The 25,958-nt window shown below is 41.5% G+C and overlaps 1 protein-coding gene across 1 annotated transcript in view; it reads left to right on the top strand.

Annotated features, from left to right (window-relative positions):
• LOC149262253 (BSD domain (BTF2-like transcription factors, Synapse-associated proteins and DOS2-like proteins)) overlaps positions 1 to 25,958 on the top strand; it is a 408,058-nt gene that overhangs the window by 32,178 nt on the left and 349,922 nt on the right. Inside the window, exon 3 of the mRNA XM_089423765.1 lies at positions 6,637 to 6,721. Within this exon, the coding sequence (XP_089279891.1) occupies positions 6,637 to 6,721 (85 nt within the window). The remainder of the gene's footprint in view (positions 1 to 6,636; positions 6,722 to 25,958) is intronic.

The following is a 25,958-nucleotide window of genomic DNA, read 5'->3' as shown; positions in this document are numbered from 1 at the left end:
CTTTCGAATTACCCAATAGAAGTAGTAGGTAGTGCGTGTTCCGGGTAGGACACAGGAGGTAAGTATAGGAGCAAATCTATGCATTTCCATAGGGAGTGCGAATAACAGAGGGAAGGCCAAGTTGTCGGATGGAGAAGGAGATTTCCAGCACATAATTCTCTAGTTTATTTGAGTTTCGTAGAGATGGCCACAACAAGACTCAGAGATCAGGGTAGACTTGAGAGAGCCTCAAATTTTGGCGTCTGGAAAGCCAGAATGCAATACCTATTGGATGAGCATGGCTTGAAGCAGTTTGTGACAAATGTCATGGCGGAGCCGATAGGTCCAAGGAGATGGCCAAAGCTAAGAGGATGGTCTTAGATGGTGTTCAGGACCACATCGTTTTGCATATTGCACAAAAAAATACGACAAAGGACATGTGGCTTGCCATCATAAAGATGTACTAGGATCCATCTAAGAATCATAAAATGATTCTCAAGGAGAAGCCGAGGACAACAAAGATGCAGAATGGTGAGAACGTAACTTCCTATCTCATCAGGATTCAGAGTTTCCGTGATGAACTTGTAGTTGTTGGAGAGAAACCGATAGATGATGAGTTGGTGTGCACAACTCTAAATGGGTTCTCCAAGGAGTGGCATACATTTGTCCAAGTCATTTTTGGGCGAGATACACTTCCAGGATGGGAGTGCCTATGGAGTGATTTCACTCAGGAGGAGCTAAGACTTAGCCTCGCAAAAGTTACTATCAACAGTAGTAGCAAGGGATCAAAAGTGGAGAAAGAAGAAGAAAATGAAGCCCTTGCAGGTAAGGGGAAGGCAAAGAAGGTTCCTAGCCAAGGAAGGAACTTAAAGGGAGAGAAGAAGAAGGTCTGTCGAAGGTCAAGTGCTTCGGATGTGCTGAATTTGGTCACAACGTCACCTAGTGTCCAAAGAAAAAGAAGGACAAGAAGGGGCAATAACAGCCTGCAACTTCGACAGAGATTGATGAGTTGACCTCTAAATTGAAGGAATTCGCATTGATAGCAACAATACCTTCGAATGGAGGAGGAGCATGATGCTTCAGATTACTAGTATGGGTAGGGTCCATAGGTGAGCAACGAGAAGTCTAGATCCGATCCAGTTGTTAATCACATGGATCAATACCTTTGCTACAGGGGCCCACAGTACAAAGTAGCAGGAGTATCAAGGGTCAACAAGGCGCAATCAGATCTCAAGGGACAATTGCAGTCAAATACTTGAGAGGCAGTGGTAGAGCCAGTTGGGCGCAGTCAGATGCTCAGTAGATAGTGCATAGCTAGTTGCAGTCAGAGACTCAAGGGACAATTGCAGTGATACAATAGATCATATATCGATTCAGCCACAGTTGGTGGCAAACGAATTAGCGTATGCACAGTGGTTGATGGACAATGTTTCCTAGTTTGACTTCTTCACATTGATTTCTAGTGACATGGAGTTAGATCAGTTGGGATGTGAAGAAAGGAGGTACAACAAAAGTCAGACATCAACAACGTGGAATAGTCCAGCTACATGATGTTCTTCTGCTCAATATAGAGTGGAGGAATATGTTGGCGAGAGAGAACACCTTCCTCACTAAGAGGGAGTGTTAGTTTTTTATTATGATGGTAGCATTGGACAGGTGTTCTAGTCTCTAAGGTGTCACAGAGACTAAGGAACACTATATCTCCAAAACCTAGAAAAGGTTTCGTGAGATAAGCTTGGGAAACACCTTAATTAAATTAATTTGCCACAATTAAGTTATTTCCTAAGTCTAACTTAGGAAAAGTGGTAAATTAAGGTAAATTAATTAAGGATGTTCAAGATTGCTCTAGAGACTTCTATTGGTGAAGTCTAATTGATCTTAGTTGTTGATGGAGATTAAATCATGGCTGTTGAAGACTCAACGAGAGATAAGAGTAGGTCGAAGGGCTTGGAAATAACATCAGTGTGATTAGTTGTGAGACGCAGATCAAGCTACCCAGTTCGCAGATTTAGTGAGGACGCAATTCGAGCCAAAGGGAGAGCATCAGAGAGAGGGAGCAATAGATAATTTGGGAGCAGGATTCCAGAGAGATTCCTAGTGATTTTCTAGTGCTGGAGTGGCAGGAAAAGGGAGGCCGAATACATCTGTAGAGGAGGCTGTACAAGCAGTGTGAATGACTAGAAATCCTAGTGCGAGATGCTGGAAGGGTGTTGATTCAGTTGTCGGAGGCCAGATCAACTTCTAGGAGGCAAAGTGAGTCGCTTCCAAAGGCAGAGAGAGGCTAAACAACCTAGTTGGAGGTAGATCCAAGGCTGTGCGTGTTGCTCAACGGATACAGTGCGTGCTCCAGGCAGCAGTGCGAGTTGCTAGTGTGGGGTGTGAGTTGGCCAAAAGAGGTTGAATTGATTTGCAGAGGAGATCCTTGATCTCCAGTTTATTTTGCCAGTTGTGATCTATATTTGCTGGAGGATAGCTAGTTTAGCATCCAACTATAATAATTCTCAAATTGCTGCATAATAAAAGAAACCGTCATCTGTTGGACCGGTTTTCCCTTCAGGGTTTTCCTGGGGACGTTTAGTCCAAAATATAGGTGTCATTTTTATTGTGTGTGTATCTATTTCTCAGTGCCGCATTTTTATTTCCACAACGTTTTTTTATTGGTGAAGAATGCATCAGTGATTTAATCATTACTTGCCGTAAACAAATAAACTGCTAATAGTTAGAAGATTAAACTCCAGTTGGTGCATTCGTGGAAACTTCACAGGCACTACGTCTCAACATCATTCTTCATGTTGGGTCACAATCTAGATTTTGCAATAATCTTCAAAATTTTCATTGAGACATTTTAACAAACACTTTGGAAACTTGATATGGCAATGAATTTCTGCTAATTATCAAGTTAAGGACATTTCATCAAACATATTGTATACAATTTAACATGAAACCCTTGTTTGAAAGTAAGCACAAGAAATCTGTTAGCTTTCTAATATCCAACTGCTAATTTAATAAAAATTCTGCGATGAAGAAAATGAAAACTGAACTCCAATCACTTTTACCAAATATGCTCAGTATTCTAAAAAATAATAGCAGCGGAAAATAAATTCACGAAAACATTAACACACAATAAACAATACACCAGAATTTACCTAGGAAACCTCTACTGGGGAAAACTTGCCTACTTGTATGTTTTATTATTATTCCGCTAAGCAAAAAACTCAGGAAATTGATTACAAACACTGGGAAAATTTCCCTTCAATTCGCTGCCCCCCAACACACTATTGTGCGTCTTTCTAACCAACTTGGCCTCTGCATATGCAACTGTACGTACTCGTACAGGCTATTCGGCTCTCCTACGTAGGTTGACTCCTTGGAAAGTAAGCACACTGCTAAAGAAATCACTTAGGCTATTCGGCCTCTGTCTCTCTGCCCTAGCATGCTGAACTGGAATCTCTTCTTGCTGAGCTAAAACACACAAGTCTCTAGTGCGTAATGATAATAGGCAAGTCTATGCCCTTCCATTTTTATAAAATTGAACTGGCCCATCAACTCAAGTCAAATTGGCCCATTAACTCAAGTCGAATTGGCTTATTAACTCAAGTCAAACCGCTGAGATCGATTTACTTTTTGACTATAGGAAAATTAGAATTCTCCTAAGTCAAAATTAAGTGAAAGTATGACTCTGCCTTAGCTTCACTTGTGGGTTCCACTGGCAAATTTAGTGCACTTCTAAATTTAGCAGAACCCTTCCATCTCTAACTTCAATTAACAAAATCTTCCAAAGTAGCAACAAAACTCAGCCTTATTATATTAAATATGAATCTGGAAATACACACCAAATGTGATTTTGAGAACCCGTTAAAACACTAGCAAGATTGCACAAATGGCTGAATATATATGTGGCTGATAGTGGCCTTTCCGAAGAAATCATTGATGCACTAATAAGAAACCTGAATGGCTCCTCCTTTAGACCGGCTAGGGTAGATAGTTTCACTCCCGAAACTAGTAGTGATTGGCTAGGGTGGATAGTTTCACCACTGAAAAAATCTAGAATTAGCTAGGGTGGGTGTCTCACCATTGAAGACTAATCTTCACTGGGGCTCACACCCTTGCACCAAGCTACGAGAGATCTCAAATCAAATAGGAGACAAATAACCAATGCATACCCCAAAAGTGAGCTCCAATTCTCCTTTTATAACTTTTATCATTAGAATACCATGGGTCATTGAAGTACCACGTGTTATCGGAATACCATGGGTCATTGAAATGCCACGTGTTATCGGAATACCATGGGTCAATACCCTTTTTAACGTTTTTCCCACTCAATAATATGAGTGGACTTTCAAGAATATTCTGGAGTGTCCAAAACCATAACACTAATTGGGAGTTGGGCAATGCAAAAACCCGAGCCCTAATCCTAATGACTATCATGGGTTGTTAAAACCTTAGTTGCTATGACAGAAAGGGGTTCTGATCCTCTTGTAATGATTTTTTTGTTGCATAGTAGAGAAGTGCAAAGGAGTGGGATATCATATCAGAAGAGATTAAGGTGGCAACTTTTTAGCCACAATGCCCATTTGCTTCATAGCGAGTCAATCTTTATTTATATTTTGTGTTGTAAACCTAACAAATAAAAAGAACGAGGCACAATCTTGGTCTGTTCTTTTCATTATTGTATAGTTTTTTCTTATATTCTTTGATATTTTTCTAATATAAGTGTTATGTTTCTAATATTGAAGCTTAATCGTAAGCAATCAATGTGTACCAAAGTATAATCCCACTGTATTTATTGTGGCACATAGCATTTGTCGTGATGAGTTGTCCATTGGATTATGCAAGTCAATTTAAAGATTCCCCGACAAACATCTTCATACTCAATATTAGAATATGAGTTCCATAGGAATTGATAGGATGAGCAAGAGCATTACCTTGTGAAAGACCTTTGGAATAAGCTTTTGAGCCTTCTTGGGCATCATTGTTCTCCTCAACGACTGCAATAAAATGCCTAGTTGTATGAATGTTGGTCACTACAAGGCCCTTGCCTTGGAATAAACTTGTGGGCCTTCTTGGGCATCATTGTTCTCCTCAATTACTACAACAAAATGTCCAGTTGCATGAATGTTGGTCAGTATGAGGTCCTTTCCTCCTTGGTATGAAAGGCCACAACGCTGACAATGAACTAAATGCAGGATCAATCTATATCATGTGATACTGGGTTGTTGTAAAGGTGATGAGTGCTTGGCAAGACCATGCAGTAATCTTAAATCCTCAAAAACCTTGCTAAATTTGATTTTTTTTGGTTTCTCCAGAAGAATAGTTCATATGGGCCAAATCGTGTTTCAACTTTCAGATGACATAAAAAAGATGAACATAAACATAAACATATTAATTTTCTTAAGAGATTTAAATTTTAATAATAGATACAATTTATTGAAGTGTCGAGAAATAAAGTTTGCAAGTGGCAGAGTGAATTAGAGGAAGTTATAGACAGCAAGTGCTTTTTTGTTGTTGTTTGAAAATGCCTTATTTTAAATTCTAGAAATATTACAATTGATTTGGAGAGGTCGAGCACTAGAAGTAGCTTGCTTGCAAGAATGAAATGCTGCTTAAGGGGCAAATTAATGAACTCAAGTGCTTTTGTTTGCTTAAAATGCAACACCAAAGGTGTACTCTTCCATCAGAATCACCTAGAACTTGACTCAACCCCAACCAATTATTCATACCTCAAAGATAATCGGACCTTGGTGGTTGGGGCTTGACATGTTGCCATCTTCACCATTGAGGACCCCATCAATTGAAAATTAAAAACTCAACATTCTTTTTTCTTTTGGTTGTAAAAAGGCTTCTTATATTCCAGATGATGTAACAGTATATTGAATTAGCATTTTACAAAATAAGCGGGTGGCAAAAGTACTTGGCCACCACCATAAGGTCATAAACAAGTATACCAAAATTTGCCCTCGATAATCAAAATCTGTAAAAATCTAACTGGGGTCTTAAATAAACAAAATCCCTAATACATTCTAGCAAAATGTTTCAAAATTGATGGTGACCAGTCAATTATTGGATAGTCAAAAATATCATAAATCTCTGGCTTGGCGGATGCAATGTCCAAAAGCATAACCATGTTCCATAACTCAATCACATGCAGCTGCTGCAGCTGGGTTCTAGTACTGGTCATTGTCCTTGGATTTTTGCCAGTGAGTTGTTTAAGGTGGCTCATCAACAACTGATGATTCCTGTTAGTTACCTTCATTCTCCTTTGGCAGCTTGGTCACATAAAAATAGCCAGTGTGATGTAAGCCCAACTTTTCTGATTAATCTTAAATTTTGATCTTAGAAGAATAGGTCTAAGTTTAACAGACCAAAGTAGCTATCAAATAAGCTAAAAGGATGAAAATAAGTATAAACATGGTAATTTTTGCAAGATATGTAACAAAAAATACAATCTATACAAAAATTGTCTTGTTGAAGACTTAAGAAATCAAGTTTGCAAGTGGTGAAAGGAATTAGATAAAGTTAATGATATAAAGAAATATAAGGGTAACAATACACCCCGGTTTTAGAAAATTTTGGTTTGATAATACTAACAAATATTTTCCTCATTTTGTTTTCATATACTATTCTGTTATATAATTTGTGTTGTTGTTTATTTTGCAGACAGAGAATAATTTCACATTTACTCCTAGTGATCCGAGGTCGTACTCTACCCTTAAGCTTGATGTGGATTTTAGAACCATAAAAGGTACTGCTGTTTTGCGGTTTTTTCCATTGTTTCAATGTTTTAATTGTAATTTGTAGCCCAGAATCAATTGATTGTATGTGTGTACAAGTGTAATAGTATATGGCTTGATTTACAACTAGCATTTCCTATGTGCAAGTTTGGTGTCTTCTCTATATACCAATTATGTCTAGACAATCTATTTTTTCTCATTGGAAGCAAGCAACATGTATAATTATGTGTCATGTTAGTAAAATATTATAGCATGCACATTGGTAAAGACTTCCATCCTGGGTAGGTATTGGGAATATTTATGTCAAGGTTTAAGTTGAGATTATTCTCTTAGAAACAATTTGGGCCTCTGTCATAGTGAGTATAGTTTTCGTTGATTAAAATATTGTTTTTGTATCATGCAGAGTTTTGGTGTAATTCTTATTAATAATTATTGACTATAGATTTGTTCGGTGGCAGTTGGCCTTTTGAGGTGGTACATGTTCTAGGAGGCCTCTCCTCTTAGCTAAAATCAAACTACTATCTTACATTTTCTGCAGTCATGATTGTCAAATGTAAGTTTGGATATTGAAAAAGGAAAGTATGCATGATGCTTTAATATCATGGTGTTAAAATTGGCAACTAGGGCCAAACTCCATGTAGGTCATCTTATTTATGGCAGCTGGTATTTTTCCTAGATTCCTTTTGTCGAGAGGTGTAGGATTGATCTAAAGATCATCCGATTCCGACAAGTATTTATGGAGATATGAATTTATTTGTATTTACTTGACAAATTGTCAAGGTCGGCCAACAGTTAAATGTGTGGCACACATGCCCAGTGAATCATATAAATACAAGTGAGGTTGATTCATTTTATCATCATCTCATCTCACTCATTTCTTCTCTCTCTCTCCTTAGCTTTGGGTTACACAAGGAGCAGCTCACACGTGGGAAGGAGGAGGATGCAGTAGGGCAAGGAGGACGCAGAAGCTGCTGAAGGTCTCTTTGACCAGCGTTGACCTTAGAAGAGTGCGGTTTTGGTGTGGCTGCCTCTCCTAGGCAGGCCGCATTTTTTGGCACGAAAATCGAGGCAATCTGACCTCAGGTTTGACCAGCGTTGACTGCCCTAGTTTGGGGCAGTAGGTTGACTTCAGTCAACTGCAGTTTGACTGTGTATTTGGGGCTGTTTAAGGGCTGATTCTTCAGGCTGTTCGAAGACTAGTTGACCGGGAAATTGACCAAGCATATTGGAGGTCAATTTCATCTCGTTTGACTAAGTTTGACTTTGCTGATTTAGGGTTTGCTGCTGCTGATATAAAATTACAGAATTCTGATTTTGTACTATTTCTCTCTGCTGAACTATTGAAGATAAAAGAAGATTTGATCAAAGGGTTTCCCCGCATTGGGGTTTGTCCCTGGCTAGCCGCCACATCTTGTGTCTCTTGTCTTGGCTTGTTTTTTGTCGATCGTTTAATGTTCTATCTGCACTTTACTTAATGTATATGTGATTGCTAATCAGTGGTTAATAAGAAGAAAAGAAGTAAACTGCTCTAAGCATAGAACATACCATAATTTAACATGGTATCAGAGCTGAGGTGAAGACAAAGCCCAAGCAAGAGCAAGAGCAAGAGCAATCACCGAAGGTTGGCAAGGCTATCCTAAAAACTACATGGGGTCCTCAACACTCTTCCCCGCCGAAGACAAGCTCCGTGAGAAGTCTAACTATCACGGATGGAAGATGTCTCTCGATTTGACTTTAGAAGATTAGGAAGTGTTGGACCATGTGAAAGGCAATACTGTTGCACCTCCATCAAATGCATCCCCTGCTGCCAGAAGCAAGTGGACCAAGGGAGAAGTCAAAGCAAAGAAGATCATCCGGGACTCTATTGACAAGCCCCTGGTGGCCTATGTTTCCGAGTTGACCACCTCCAAGGAAATCTACGATAGACTGGTGAGTTTATTTAAAGTTAATGAAGAAAATCAAGTTTTGTTTCTTAGAAATAAGCTGAAGGAAATTAAGAAGGGCAAAGATGACAGTATGCAAGCATATTTCTTAAGGATCACCAAGATCAAGAATGATCTCCTATCTATCGGGGAAGTAGTTCCTGAGAGGGAAATGACTATCACAACTCTTGGTGGACTACTACTTGAATGGTATATATTCAGGACTACTCTTCTCAACAATAATTGTTAAAATTGGCAACTAGGGCCAAACTCCATGTGGATCACCTTATTTGTGACTACTAATATTTTTCCTAGATTCCTCTCATCGAGAGGTGTAGGATTGATCTAAAGATCATCTGATTCCGATAAGTATTTATGGAGATATGAATTTATTTTGATTATGGAAAAATTGTCAAAGTCGGCTAGCAACTTATGTAGGCTTAGAAGCCCAACATTCATGTCTATTCAACTTCAACGTTTTGCATATAAATACAAGGAGCATTCTCCTCATTTGGACACTTCATCATCACACACATCTCTCTCTTTCTCTTGCGCAGAAAGAGTCTCTCTCTTTCTCACACGTGTGGCTAAAAGGAAGATGTCCTAGGGCAAAGAGGACGCAGAAACAGGACAGCAAGTCATCTTTGACCAGCGTTGACCTTTCAAGAAGTGCGGATTGGATGTGGTTGCCTCTTCTAGGCAGGCCGCAATTTTTGGCACAAAAATCGAGGTGATCTGACCTCAGGTTTGACCAGTATTGACTGCCCTAGTTTAGGGCTGCAGTCAACTTCAGAAATCTGCACTTTGACTGAATTTTTGGGGCTGTTCTAGGGCTGATTCTTCAGGTTGTTCAAGGGCAAGTTGACTGGAAATTGACCAAGCATATTGGAGGTCAATTTCCATTCATTTGACTAAGTTTGACTTTGCTGATCTAGGGTTTGCTGCTGCTGATATAAAATTTCAGAAATCAGATTTTGTACTATTTCTTTCTGCTGAACTATTGAAGATAAAAGAAGATTTGATCAAAGGGTTTCCCCATATTGGGGTTTGTCCCTGGCTAGCTGCCACATCTTGTGTCTCTTGTCTTGGCTTGTTTTCTGTTGATCGTTTAATGTTCTATCTGCACTTTACTTTATGCACATGTGATTGCTAATCTGTGGATAATATTAAAGAAAATAAGTAAACTGCTCTAAGCATAGAACATACCATAATTTAACATGGTATCAGAGCTGAGGTGAAGACAAAGCCCAAGCAAGAGCAAGAGCAATCACCGAAGAGAAGGTTGGCAAGGCTATCTAAAACAAACCATGGGGTCCTCAACACACTTCCCTGCTGAAGACAAACTCTGTGAGAAGTCTGACTACCATAGATGGAAGATTTCTCTTGATTTAACATTAGAAGAATAGGAAGTGTTGGACCATGTGAGAGGCAGAATTGTTGAGCCTCCATCAAATGCATCCATTGCTGCTAGGAACAAATGGACCAAGGGAGAAGTCAAAGCAAGGAAGATCATCTGGGACTCTATCGACAAGCGCTTGGTGGCCTACGTTTCCGACCTGAACACCTCCAAGGAAATCTACGATAGACTGGTGAGTTTATTTAAAGTTAATGATGCAAATCAAGTCTTGTTTCTTAGAAATAAGCTGAAGGAAATTAAGAAGGGCAAAGATGAGAGTATGCAAGCATACTTCTTAAGGATCATCGAGATCAAGAACGATCTCCTATCTATTGGGGAAGTAATTCCTGACAGGGAAATGACACTCACAACTCTTGGAGGACTACCATCCGAATGGTATGTATTCAGGACTACTCTTCTCAACAATAACGTAATTCCTGGATTCGAGGAATTAATGGCCAGATGCATTCAAGAAGAAACAAGGATGGAAGAACAAGAAATGCCCATACTTAAGGGTCATCCCTCTGCCTTTTCTTCTCATACTAAAAGAAGAAACAATTCCAGGGCTAAATTCAAAGGAAAGGCTGGACCAAAGGGTGGAAGAAAAGGACGATGTTATAATTGCAATAAAATAGGTCACTATTCAAGGGAGTGCCCTGATAAAAGGGACTCTCACCGGGATGATGATCAAAATCCCTCTCAAGGCAATCAAAGGAATGACAGGACAAAAGGAAGAGGTAAAAGAAGTGCTGGAAATCAAGGAAGAGGACAACCATTCAAGAAGGCAAGAAATTCCAGGTATGAATCTAACACCGTGAACAATAAGCAAGATGAATATTATCTACCAGCTGCTCTATCTACTACTGCTCCCTCGGACTCGCTGGGAAATTGGCTTATTGATAGTGGTGCCTCAAGGCACTTCACTGGTTACAAAGAAGCTCTCTATGATCTGATAGAGAAGGAAACCAACCTGGAAATTGTTCTTGGAGATAATACAAAATATCCCATAAAAGGCGTTGGAAATGTCACTCTTCAATTGAATCAGGGAAATACAATTCATCTACAAGATGCGTTATATGTACTTGGTCTAAGAAAGAACCTGGTGTCCATTTCGGCAATGGAAGACAAAGGCGACAAGGTGACCTTCAGCGATGGTAAGGTATGTGTATGGAAAAAGAATATTAAAGATGCATTCACTCTTGGGCTTCGAGTTGATTCATTATATCAGGTCGGAGGAAGTCCACTAGGTGTCATGACCTGTGACACAACTCTTCAGTCCGAACTATGGCATCAGAGGTTTGCTCACTTTCATTATAAAGCTCTACCCGATGTAAGAAAGATGGTGACAGGGATGCCCGAATTCCGAGTAGACCAAGAAGGTGTATGTCCGGGATGTGTCGAAGGAAAGCTCAAAAGGGGACCATTCCCCTCAAGCCAAAGCAAGACCTCCGATATATTGTAGTTGGTTCACTCAGACATATCAGGTATGATGCCTGTGAACTCCTTGGGAGCATATTCATATTATCTCACTTTTACAGATGATTATTCTCGCAAGTCTTGGATATACTTCTTGAAAAAGAAGAATGAAGTGTTTTCCTGGTTTCGACACTTCAAAGCCTTGATCGAAAATCAAGCCGAGAAGAAGATCAAGATCTTAAGAACTAATAATGGGACTGAATATGAATATAATGAGTTTCATGACTTTTGTAAAGAGGCTGGCATTAAAAGGGAGACTAGTACACCAGGACTCTTGAGAAAAATGGTGTGGCGGAAGGGAGGAATCACACGATTGTGGAAGCTGTTTGTGCTATGCTCCATGATCAGAGACTTCCGAAGTTTCTATGGGCCGAAGCTGCAAACACTGCCATATATGTACAAAACTGATGCCCTCATCAAGCATTGGGTTCCAAGACTCCCGAAGAAATGTTCACTGGTAAGAAACCTGACGTATCTCATTTTAGAATTTTTGGAAGCCTTGTATATTTTCATGTACCGAAGGAGAAAAGAAATAAATTGGGTGCATCTGGAAAGAAAGGAATCTTCGTGGGCTATAGCGAAAATACTAAGGGCTACAAAATCTATGTGGTTGGTCAAAGGGAAGTCGAAATTAGCCATGACATCACCTTTGATGAAGATATGGCTCTTAGCAAAGTAGACAATCTTCCTACTCAAAGAGGATCTAAAGAAGCTGACATCAGGGAACCAAAGGAAAAGGAAGAAGAGACGATGCCCGATGTGGACGAACCTATGGATCCTATTGATCCCTATTAATTTTAGGTATGTTCTATGCTAGAGCAATTTATTTCAATTTCAATATCTTTTAGCAATCACATCAGCATCAAAGTAAACTGCAAATAGAACATAAATATAAATTGCAGAAGAGAAGCCAAGACAAGAGGACACAAGATGTGGTGCCAGCCAGGGACAAACCCCACAATGTGGGGAAACCCTTGATCAATTCTTCATTTATGTTCTTCAAAGTTCAGCAGAGAAAGTGAGAGATAGTACATTTACAATAGAAGTCAATCACTTTGACTTTTGATATCGGCATGAGATCAGTTGAAGACATATTGCTTCAACTGATTCTCTAAGGTGACTCGTTCACCTATCATAGTGCTGCATCTTGTCTATTTGCTGCACATTACCATGTGACACCTTGCTGTACTGTCACATGTGTTGAACCTTGATGACTGAGCTGTTCTCATCTTCATGCTGCTCATCATGCTGCATCTTCCATTGTCTTATTCATCATCAAGCTACCCATGCTCATGATCTCATTCATCATCATGCTGCCCATGCTCATATCATCATGCATCATTATGCTGCCCATGCTCATATCATTATGCGTCATTATGCTGCCCATGCTCATATCATCATGCTGCCCATACGTCATGCTGTAGGATTTCATAGCTCCTCTTTGCCACAGGAATACGTTGTCATGATCCTATTCATGGATATGAATACCACCGAGGAGAGTGTTACTTTCTCTATAACTGTTATCACTTTTGACTTGTTGCGGTGACATCATACAGTGATTTATTCATTGCTCCATGTATCGAGGTTGTGACTGCACCTAAACCTCAGGTGCAGTCAACCCTTACTGCAGCTGCTTCATGCGGAGACTGCCATAGCCCACCGTAATGCATATCTTTAGCTCCTTCATCACTCTTGAAATCAGCATGAAGGAGTCCTCAAGATCTGCATTGTGTGTAAGGAGTGAGTGTCTTCGTTTCTGCGTGAAGGAGTCCTTGCTGTGCATATTTATATATTGCTGCGTATGTATCCCTTGAATGTTGTGAGTATATATCTCTCTTTGCTGCGTAAGGTCTCCCTGCTGTGCATACATATATTGCTGGGCATTTTAGCGTATATATCTTCATTACCAGCGTATATATATATATATATTTCCACTGCCTGCGTATAAGTTCCAAATTCAGTCCTTCATTTAGTCCTTACCTTTTCTGCGTTTAGGGCTTCACATGGCTGTAGTTTAGGGCTGCATATAAGGCCTTCATCACTGCGTTTTGGGTATGGTAAGATCTCCCTTCATCTGCGTCTTAATGTCTCCTCGATCACTGTAATTTAGGGCTTCACTTGTAGGCTAGCGTATAACCCTTGGTGTCTCTCTCCTTCACCAAAAACCCAAGACGTGGAGAGTAGGAGATCACACCAAGAATGTGTGTTCAAATGACTTCAAGTCCTCACCAATTTATACTAAAACGTGGATGATGAATAGGCATGACTATTGGGCTTCCGAGCCTACATAAGATGCTGGCCGACTTGACAATTTGTCTTATAATATAAATAAATTCATAACTTCATAAATACTTATCGGAATCGGATGATCTTTAGATCAATCCTACACCTCTCGATGAGAGGGATCCAATAAAAATATCAGCTGCCATAAATAAGATGACCCACATGGAGTTTGGCCTTAGTTGCCAACTTTAACAATTCCCCTCCGCCTGAGCCTTCCTCATCTAGGAAGAGGCCTTCATGGCTTAGGGGGACACTTGATGATGCTGAAGGACACATTGCACCCCGAGGAACCTTCCGTGAAAGTAAGAAGCCAAACATGTATCAGGGATACCTGACCATCATGAGCACGATCATCCAAAATGAGCCTTCATCATTCACAGATGTCGTCAAGCATCAAGTATGGAAGGATGCTATGATTGAGGAATATGAGTCCATCATGAAAAACGATGTTTGGGATGTGGTCCCCTGGCCTCTGGACAAAGCTGTTGTCACCTCAAAATGGCTTTACAAGATAAAGCATGCAGTTGATGGAAGTGCAGAAAAATTTAAGGCTCATTTTGTCGCTTGTGGCTTCTCTCAGAAGGAAGATATAGACTATGACGAGATATTTGCACTTGTTGACCGATACACCACCATCCGCTCGATCATAGCCCTTGCTGCTTCGCAAGGATGGAACCTACATCAGATGGATGTCAAGACTGCGTTCTTACATGGTTCGATCAAAGAGGAGGTCTACGTGGAACAACCCGAAGGATTTGAGATTTATGATCGAAAATCTCATGTGTGCAGGTTGAAGAAGGCCCTCTATGGGCTGAAGCAAGCACCCCGAGCATGGTATGAAAGGATCGATAGCTACTTGATAAAGCTGGGATTCACTAGGAGTGAAGCCGACCCTAACCTTTACTTTAAGGTTGAAGACGACAAACCTCTCATACTAGTGCTGTATGTTGACGACCTCTTTCTAACAGGTGCAGACCCTCTCATTCACAAATGTAAGAGGGAGCTGGCTTCTGAGTTCGAGATGAAAGACCTAGGACTTATGCACTACTTCCTAGGACTGGAAGTCTGGCAGAAGCCAGGGGAGATTTTCCTATCTCAAGGAAAATATGTGGTGAAGATATTGGAAAGATTTGGTATGGTGGACTGCAAGCCCGTAACTACCCCGATGGAACTTGACTTCAAGAAGTTAAGCGGTAGTGCTGCTGGACCTGTGTTACGAAATGCTACCGAGTATCGTCAACTCGTCGGAGCATTGATGTTCTTGGTGAACTCTCGTCCGGATATATGCTTTGCAGTCAACACATTGAGTCAACATATGGTTGAACCTCACCACACACATTGGATTGGTGCCAAGAATCTGTTGAGATATCTTCATGGCACAATTACTCATGGGTTAAGATACACTGCCGGAGATGTGAGACTACTTGGATATACTGATGCTGATTGGGCAGGTAGTGTGGTGGACTGTAAGAGCACCTCCGGGTGCTGTTTCTCTTTGGGATCTGCCTCGATATCTTGGATGAGCAGGCAGCAGAAGTCGGTAGCTTTGAGCACCGCCGAGGTAGAGTACATTGCTGCTTGTATGGCCTCCTGTGACGTAGTCTGGTTGCGAAAGCTCTTCAGTGAGCTGTTTGGATTTACATTGGATACCACTGTTATCCTGTGTGACAACCAGAGCGGGATTCGTTTATCAAAGAATCCTGTATTACATGATCGCTCCAAGCATATCGATATCAGGTACCACTATATTCGAGATATGGTGCAGCGGGGAGCTATAAGGCTCCAACATATTGGTACAGATGAACAGATTGCTGACATTTTGACAAAGCCCCTAGGAAAGGTCAAATTCTTGACTTTCCGAGAACGACTTGGTGTCGTTCAGAGACCCTCTTATGAGGGTCAAGTATGATGTATTGAGCTCTGGGAGCTCCAGGGGGGCACGGGGTACTTCTTGGAGCGACATGTGACCACAGGGCGACTCACCATCCCCTGGTGGTACACTATGTACAGGGTAAAGAGGTTCAACCTTTTCCCTGCGATACCCCGTGGCGACTGTGGAACAGGATGATTCGTTCTCCGTGGCGACTGTGGACAGGATGATTTGTTCTTCGTGGCGACTGGATGATTCATTCTTCGTGGTGACTGTGGAACAGGATGATTCGTTCTCCTGTGGGCCAGGATGATTCGTTCTCTATGGCGACTGTGGACAGGATGATTCGTTCTCCTGTGGGCCAGGATGATTCGTTCTCCGTGGCGACTGTGGAACAGGATGATTCGTTCTCCTGTGGGCCAGGATGATTCGTTCTCCTGTGGGCCAGGATGATTCGTTCTCCGTGGCGACTGTGGAACAGGATGATTCATTCTCCTGTGGGCCAGGATGATTCGTTCTCCGTGGCGACTGTGGAACAGGATGATTCGTTCTCCGTGGCGACTGTGGAATAGGATGATTCGTTCTCTTGTGGGCTAGGATGATTCGTTCTCTGTGGCATCCACTGACAGGATGATTCGTTCTCCTGTGGACAGGATGATTCGTTCTCCTGTCGAGGCATCCTACCCATGCAGTCTGGGACTCATGGGAAGTACCTCTCATCTGATCAATGAGCAGGGAAATGAGGATAGGGACCATAGTAGTACTATCGATGGACGCATCGCTGTATCTACCATACTCCCTATGCTAGGATGACCTCCATTGATCTGGGATCAATGATACTGATCTGGGATCAGTGAGAGTGGTACACACTCTGAGACTGACTTTGGGTCAGTGGAGGATGGTATGATACATCCTCGGTCATTTCTTCTTCTTCATAGTTCGAGCAAGAGTCGAGTAGAACAGAGCAGAGTAGGGGACAAGCTGTACAGGGCAGTGCATTTGATGGATGAATAGTAGCGACAATCAGATGGATTGCTGATGGAGTTCTCCCTAGTTGAGAGGGAGTGTTAAAATTGGCAACTAGGGCCAAACTCCATGTGGATCACCTTATTTGTGACTACTGATATTTTTCCTAGATTCCTCTCATCGAGAGGTGTAGGATTGATCTAAAGATCATCCGATTCCGATAAGTATTTATGGAGATATGAATTTATTTTGATTATGGAAAAATTGTCAAAGTCGGCCAGCAACTTATGTAGGCTCAGAAGCCCAACAGTCATGTCTATTCAACCTCAATGTTTTGCATATAAATACAAGGAGCATTCTCCTCATTTGGACACTTCATCATCACACACATCTCTCTCTCTCTCTCTCCTGCGCAGAAAGAGTGTCTCTCTCTTTCTCACGTGAGGCTGAAAGGAAGATGTCCTAGGGCAAATAGGATGCAGAAACAGGATAGCAAGTCATCTTTGACCAGCGTTGACCTTTCAAGAAGTGCGGATTCGATATGGTTGCCTCTCCTAGGTAGGCCACAATTTTTGGCACAAAAATCGAGGTGATCTGACCTCAGGTTTGACTGGTATTGACTGCCCTAGTTTAGGGTTGCAGTCAACTTCAGAAATCTGCACTTTGACTGAATTTTTGGGGCTGTTCTAGGGCTGCTTCTTCAGGCTGTTCAAGGGCAAGTTGACTGGAAATTGACCAAGCATATTGGAGGTCAATTTCCACTCATTTGACTAAGTTTGACTTTGCTGATCTAGGGTTTGCTGCTGTTGATATAAAATTTCAGAAATCAGATTTTGTACTATTTCTCTCTGCTGAACTATTGAAGATAAAAGAAGATTTGATCAAAGGGTTTCCCCATATTGGGGTTTGTCCCTGGATAGCCGCCACATCTTGTGTCTCTTGTCTTGGCGTGTTTTCTGTTGATCGTTTAATGTTCTATCTGCACTTTACTTTATGCACATGTGATTGCTAATTTGTGGATAATATTAAAGAAAATAAGTAAATTGCTCTAAGCATAGAACATACCATAATTTAACAATAATGTCATCCTAGGATTTGAGGAATTGATGGCTAGATGTATTCAAGAAGAAACAAGGATGGAAGAGCAAGAAATGCCCACACTTAAAGGCAATCCCTCTACCTTTTCTTCCCATGCTAAAAGAAGAAACAAATTTGGGGCTAAATCCAAAGGAAAGGCTGGACCGAAGGGTGGAAGAAAAGGACGATGTTACAATTGCAACAAAATGGGCCACTATGTGAGGGAATGCCCTGATAAAAGGGACTCGCACCATGACGATGACCAAAATCACTCTCAAGGCAATCAAAGGAATGGCAGGTCCAATGGCAGAGGTAAATGAAATGCCACAAATCAAGGGAGAGGACAACCCTTCAAGAAGCCAAGAAACTCCAGGTATGAATCTAATGTTGTTAACAATAAGCAAGATGAATATTGTCTACTAGTGACCCTCTCTACTACTGCTCCCCGGACTCGTTGGGAAATTGGCTTAGTGATAGTGGTGCCTCAAGGCACTTCACTGGTTTCAAAGAAGCTTTCTCTAATCTAATAGAGAAGGAGACCAACCTGGAAATTGTTCTTGGGGTTAACGCAAAATATCCCGTGAAAGGCGTAGGGAATGTCACTCTTCAATTGAATCAGGGTAATACAATTCATTTGCAAGAAGTCCTATATGTACCTGATCTAAAAAAGAACTTGGTGTTTGTTTCGGCAATGGAAGACAAAGGCTACAAGGTAACCTTCATCGATGGCAAGGTACGTGTATGGAAAAAGAATTTTAAAGAAGCTTTCACTCTTGGGTTTCGAGTCGATTCATTATATCAGGTCGGAGGAAGTCCGCTAGGTGTCATGTCTTGTGACACATCACTTCAGTCCGAACTATCGCATCGAAGGTTTGCTCACCTTCATTATAAAGCTCTACCCAATGCAAGACAAATGGTGACAGGGACGCCCGAGTTCCGAGTAGAGCAAGAAGGTGTATGTCCGGGATGTGCCGAAGGGAAGCTCAAAAGGGGACCATTCCCCTCAAGCCAAAGCAAGACCTCCGATATATTTCAGTTGGTTCACTCAGACATATCTGGTATGATACCTGTGAACTCCTTGGGAGGATATTTATATTACCTCACTTTTATAGATGACTATTCTCACAAGACTTGGATATACTTCTTGAAAAAGAAGGATGAAGTGTTCACTTGGTATCGTCACTTCAAAGCCTTGATCAAGAATCAAACTGAAAAGAAAATCAAGATCTTAAGGACTGATAATGGGACTGAGTATGAATCCAATGAGTTCCATGACTTTTGCAAAGAGGCTGGCATTAAGAGGGAGACTACAACACCATATACTCCTGAGCAAAACGATGTGGCGGAAAGGAAGAATCATACGATTGTAGAAGTTGTCCGTGCTATGCTCCATGATCAAAGACTTCCGAAGTTTCTATGGGCCGAAGCTGCGAATACCGCTGTATATGTGCAAAACCGATGCCCTCACCAAGCATTGGGTTCCAAGACTCCCAAAGAGATGTTCACTACTAAGAAACCCGACGTATCTCATTTTAGAATTTTTGGAAGTCCTGTATAGTTTCATGTGCCGAAGGAGAAAAGGAATAAATTGGGTGCATCTGGGAAGAAAGGAATCTTTGTGGGCTATAGCGAAAATACTAAGGGCTATAGAATCTATGTGGCTGGTCAAAGGGAAATCGAGATTAGCCATGATGTCACCTTTGACGAAGATATGGCTCTTAGCAAAGTTGACAATCTTCCTACTCAAAGGGGATCTAAAGAAGTTGACACCAGGGAACCGAAGGAAAAGGAAGATGAGATGATGCCCGATGTGGAAGAACCTATGGATCCTATTGATCCCCCTCCACAAGAGCCTTCCTCTTTTAGGAAGAAGCCTTCATGGCTTAGGGGGACACTGGATGATGCTGAAGGACACATTGCACCCAGAGGGACTTTCCGGGAAAGTAAGAAGCTGGCCAGGTATTAGGGATACTTGACCATCATGAGCACGATCATCCAAAATGAGCCTTCATCATTTGTAGAAGCTGTCAAGCATCAAGTATGGAAGGATGCTACTAAGTTGCACGAAATGGGGAAATGGGTACGAGTTTCCGAAATGGGCACGAGTATGAAATGTGACCCCCCAAATTTTGGAAACAGGGAAACGCAATATATATATATATATATATACGACATTTAAGAAATATGTGTAGTCATAAAGCATATATGATACATTCTAATTTATTTCATTATGATTAAATTGTCAATTGTCAATGCATAAACTATAAGTCTCTAAATTTACATCACATTTACTCATGAATGATCACATAATGAAAATAGCAATATCCAAAATCAGCCACGAGAAATTTCTAATTTCTTGTCTCGTGCTTGATTGGGAGTCTCCTCCTACATAGTCGAACGACCTTAGTGCTCTTGATTAAATATAACTTCCATACCCTAGTACCCTACATGCTCTTGATTATTGGGAGTCTCCCTTGCATAGAGGGCTTGGTTCTCTTGTTTAAATACAAGTTCCATAGCCTAGTACATGACAAAATCCAATGGAAACATTGCAATCCCCCCAATCCTGAAATCTTGAAAAACAGATAAGTCTGCTGGATTTTGAGTGAGATCTAAAATTCTACTTTCTCCATATGAAATCCAACGAGGGCGAAACCACTCTCAAACATCCTGAGTCATTTCATGGTAATGTTAAAAATTTAAGTAAAAGTGACATTCGAAATAAAGGAGAATGTCGCTTTTACTTTAAGAATTTAACATTACCATGAACTACATATCAACACTAGGGCCATATGCTTGAACATTAGGCTGCCCCACTCAAAAAAATCCTCTTTTTTATAACTTGAGAGGCATCTAGAAGTATCCAGAAGATATTTTAGTCGCCCAATAAAAATTAGAAGCGAAAAAATAAAAATAAAATACAAGAAAAGTCGAGTTAGAAGAGGAAACTCCATCGTACGGCCTGGAAACACGTTTCTGGCTGTACTAGCCACGCTTCCTCCTCGAGAAACGGGCCAGTACGGCCGAAAACGAGTTTCCAGGTCGTACAGTACGAGTTTCCTCGTTTCTGTTCCGTTTCCGGTCGGAAACGGACCCTTCTCCAATGTTTCCTGCAACTTAGGGATGCTATGACTGAGGAATATGAGTCCATCATGAAAAACGATGTCTGGGATGTGGTCCCCAGACCCTAGGACAAAGCAGTTGTCACTTCAAAATGGCTTTACAAGATAAAGCATGCAGTTGATGGAAGTGCTGAAAAGTATAAGGCTTGTTTTGTCGCTCGTGGCTTCTCTCAGAAGGAAGGTATAGACTATGACGAGATATTTGCACTTGTTGCCCGATATACCACCATCCGCTCGATCATAGCCCTTGCTGCTTCGCAAGGATGGAACCTACATCAGATGGATGTCAAGACCGCATTCTTGCATGGTTCGATCAAAGAGGAAGTCTATGTGGAACAACCCGAAGGATTTGAGATTCATGATCGGGAATCTCACGTGTGCAGGTTGAAGAAAGCCCTCTATGGGCTGAAGCAGGCACCCCGAGTGTGGTATGAGAGGATCGATAGCTACTTGATGAAGCTGGGATTCACTAGGAGTGAAGTCGATCCTAACCTTTACTTTAAGGTTGAAGATGACAAACCTCTCATACTGGTGTTGTACGTTGACGACCTCTTTCTAATAGGTGCAGACCCTCTCATTCTCGAATGTAAGAGGCAGTTGGCTTCCGAGTTCGAGATGAAAGACCCAAGACTGATGCACTATTTCCTAGGACTGGAAGTCTGGCAGAAACCAGGGGAGATTTTCCTATCTCAAGGAAAATATGTGGTGAAAATATTGGAGAGATTCGGTATGGTGGATTGCAAGCCCGTGACTACCCCGATGGAGCTTGACTTCAAGAAGTTAAGCAGTAGTGCTGCCAGACCTGTTTTACGAAATGCTACTGAGTATCGTCAACTCGTAGGAGCATTGATGTTCTTGGTGAACTCCCGTCCAGATATATGCTTTGAGGTCAACACGTTGAGTCAACATATGGTTGAGCCTCACCACACACATTGGATTGGTGCCAAGAATCTGTTGAGATATCTTCGTGGCACAATCACTCATGGGTTGAGATACACTGCCAGAGATGTGAGACTACTTGGATATACCGACGCTGATTGGGCAGGCAGTGTGGTGGACCAAAAGAACAATTCCGGGTGCCGTTTCTATTTGGGATCCGCCTTGATATCATGGATGAGCAGGAAGGAGAAGTCGGTGGCTTTGAGCATCGCCGAGGCAGAGTACATTGCTGCTAGTATGGCCTCTTGTGAGGCGGTTTGGTTGCGGAAGCTCTTCAGTGAGATGTTTGGATTCACATTGGATACTACTGTGATCTTGTATGACAACCAGAGCGAGATTCGTTTATTAGAGAATCCCGTATTTCATGATCGCTCCAAGCACATTGATATCAGGTACCACTATATCCGGGATATAGTACAACGGGGAGCAATAAGGCTCCAACATATTGGTACAGATGAACAGGTCGCTGACATTTTGATGAAGACTTTGGGAAAGGTCAAATTCCTGACTTTCCAAGAACGACTTGGTGTCGTTGAGAGACCCTCTTATGAGGGTCGTGTATGATGCATATATTGAGCTCTGGGAGCTCCAAGGGGGCGCAGGGTACTTCTTGGAGCGACATGCGACCACAGGGCGACTCACCATCCCCTGGTGGTGCACTATGTACAGGGTGAAAGGTTCAACCTTCCCCTGTGACACCCCATGGCGATTGTAGGACAGGATGATTAGTTATCCTGTGGCGACTGTAGGATAGTATGGTTAGTTCTCCAGTGGGCCAGGATGATTAGTTCTTCCGTGGTGACTGTAGGACAGGATGATTAGTTCTCCTATGGGCTAGGATGATTAGTTCTCCCGTGGCGACTGTATGATAGGATGATTAGTTCTCTTGTGGGCCAGGATGATTAGTTCTCTCATGGTGACTATAGGATAGGATGATTAGTTCCCCTGTGGGCCAGGATGGTTAGTTCTCCCGTGGCGACTGTGTATAGGATGATTAGTTCTCCTGCGACGACTATTGGACAGGATGATTCGTTCTCCTGTGGACAGGATGATTAGTTCTCCTGTCGAGGCATCCTACCCATGCAGTCTTGGACTCATGGGAAGTACCTCTCATCTGATCAATGAGTAGAGAAATGGGGTTAGGGACCATTAGTAGTACTATTGATGGACGCATTGTTGTATCTACCATACTACCTATGCTAGGATGACCTCCATTGATCTGGGATCAGTGAGAGTGGTATGACACACTCTGAGAGTGACTTCGGGTCAGTGGAGGATGGTATGATACATCCTCGATCATTTCTTCTTCATGATTCAGCAGAGCAGAGCCAGCAGGGCAAGGCAGTGCATTTGATGGTTGGGACAGTACCAACGGTCAGACGGATTAGCAGATGGAGTTCTCCCTAGTTGAGAGGGAGTGTTAAAATTGGCAACTAGGGCCAAACTCCATGTGGGTCATCTTATTTATGGCAGCTGATATTTTTCCTAGATTCCTTTTGTCGAGAGGTGTAGGATTGATCTAAAGATCATCCGATTCCGACAAGTATTTATGGAGATATGAGTTTATTTGTATTTACTTGACAAATTGTCAAGGTCGGCCAACAATTAAATGTGTGGCACACATGCCCAGTGAATCATATAAATACAATTGAGGTTGATTCATTTTATCATCATCTCATCTCACTCATTTCTTCTCTCTCTCTCCTTAGCTTTGGGTTACACAAGGAGCAGCTCACACGTGGGAAGGAGGAGGATGCAGTAGGGCAAGGAGGACGCAAAAGTTGCTGAAGGTCTCTTTGACTAGCGTTGACCTTAGAAGAGTGCGGTACTGGTGTCACTGCCTCTCCTAGGCAGGCCACATTTTTTGGCACGAAAATCGAGGCAATCTGACCTCAGGTTTGACCAGCGTTGACTGCCCTAGTTTGGGGCGGCAGGTTGACTTCAGTCCAATGTTACTTGGGAGCGGGAGCGGGAGTGGGGAGCGGGAGCGGGAGCGACCATTTTCAGAAGCTCCCGGTTTGGGAGCGAATCCGGGAGCGATTTTTTAAAAATATATATATTTTTTATATTTTTTAATTTTTGATACATATATGTCAACAAAAACATGTAGAATGATGAAATAGACATAAAAAACATAAAAAAACATAAATTGATCATTGAACCATATCACATCAATCATCTAGAAATTATAATCGTCATCAACCATGTCCACAAGTTAGTAAAATACATATTACAACTGCAACATATTGAGTCTTATAAATCATGATTCATCAAATTCAATATTAAAGTTTCAACTTCAAGCTTTCAGAATTGAAAATTCAATAACATTTATCATCATTGATCACCAAAGTTGTACTTGTAAGCCAAGTTTAACCATTACAAGAAGTAATATCGAAGAATCGAAGATATTTCTAAGTCCTAACTTCTAACTGTTAACATGATATGAAATGTTAAAAATTTATAAAATGAAACATGAATAATGAGATGAAATGAAACAACTTTAGTCTTTCACAAAGCATCATATTCATAATTCACAATCATTACCAATGAGTTATAATTGCCAAGGCCCAACTTCAAACTTCAAATTTTCATTGTCACAGTGATATAATGTTTACAAAAAATATCATAATGTCATAGTGATATGAAAGAGTCAAGAGTCAAGAGTCAAGGACTCAAAACTCAACAGTTATGAAAACTAAAGTCTAATAGAAACTAAAAAAGACAAGTAAACTGTAAATCTACAAGTGGCCCTTGTCACGAGAGTCTCCAGGAGTATAAGCAGGTCGTGGTGGTCTTCTAGGAGTCTCCCGCACAGACCGACGACCAGAACTAGAACCTCCACGCAAGGGTGTCGATGGAGGTGGCGACAGCAATGGAACAAGACTCGGGCCTCGAGCACTGCTACTGGATGGTGGAGGTGGAGGTGGCATGGCTGCTGCAGCTGCTTCATTTTCATCCCGTACAAGCTCCTCTTCTAGTTCTTCAATATGTACAATGCCATCCTCCAAATTGTCGTCCTCAGGGTGATTGTCCCAAATTTTATATGTGGGATCTTCATTAGCCCGATCACAGTAATGGCTCAACAACCTCAAGTTGTAGTGCACATAAACCAAGCTTTCTGCTCGGTTTTCGTTGAGTCTGTTTCTTTTCACATTATGTATATAACTGTAGGTGCTCCAACACCTCTCTGCAGAAGAAGAATTTACAACCTGTGAAAGAACTTTTTTTGCCAATTTTGGCAAAAGTCCGTGGCCGCCATATGTTTCCCACCATGTGAGAGAATCAAATTTATCTTTGTCGTCCATTGCATGGAAGTTACCATACAAACCACTGCCACTGAAGTATCTGCCTATTTCAAGGCGCACAGCTGCACATTCCTCCCTGTCAGGCACCAACTTTTCTAATGCTTCCAGATATCCTCTAGTTACCTCTTGATCTAAATGGGGTTTGGTCCTAACACCACCCCCTGCTGCAGGTTTGCCCAACCAAGATTCTGAGTAGTATTTTGGCGTAAGGATATACGCCAAGCAATGTAGTGGAAGGTTAAGCCTATTCCACCGTTCACATACACAATCATGAATCAGTTTGTACAAGTTGGGATCTCTATTATGAACAATGTCTTTTATTTCCCCCAACATGGTATCCATTTGCTCATACACCTCGCCAATCACTGGTTTGTCTGTATCTGCAAACCGAATCATGTTATAAATTGGCTTGGTGAAATCCAATACCTGCCTCACAGTTGACCAAAACTGCCCATCAAGAGCGGCCTCCTCCACCGTTTCAAAACCTGCCATGTCAGCTACATTTGTAGCCCTTTCCTTTAACACCTGCCAATGTGGACTTGATACCATGCTAGCTAATGCCTCTCTTACCTTCAAAAGGCGCCTGAAGGTGAGGTAATAGCTACCAAATCTAGTCTTCGCAATCTTCAGCAACTCCAATCTCGAGTGACTGCGGAAAAGGCCATGGGTATTGCTATGATTTGTAATAAATTTTATCATTTTTTTTCCTTTCTTGTACAAATCACCAATCCATTGGTATTGTTCATTTTTGTTTTTGACAATATCATGCAACAGAAGGTTCAATGTGTGAACCAAACATCCAGACCAAAATATGTTCAGGTATTTATCCTCAATAATTGCTCCCGCTGCCTTACAATTAGGAGCATTATCAGTGATGACTTGGATGACATTG

This window comes from Pinus tabuliformis, chromosome 6 (assembly GCF_031772625.1).
Source record: "Pinus tabuliformis cultivar Carrire ecotype Pingquan chromosome 6, CPIR1, whole genome shotgun sequence".
NCBI classification, from domain to species: domain Eukaryota; kingdom Viridiplantae; phylum Streptophyta; class Pinopsida; order Pinales; family Pinaceae; genus Pinus; species Pinus tabuliformis.
Note: the sequence above shows the minus strand (reverse complement) of the source record. Positions and strands in the feature narration are given on the sequence as shown.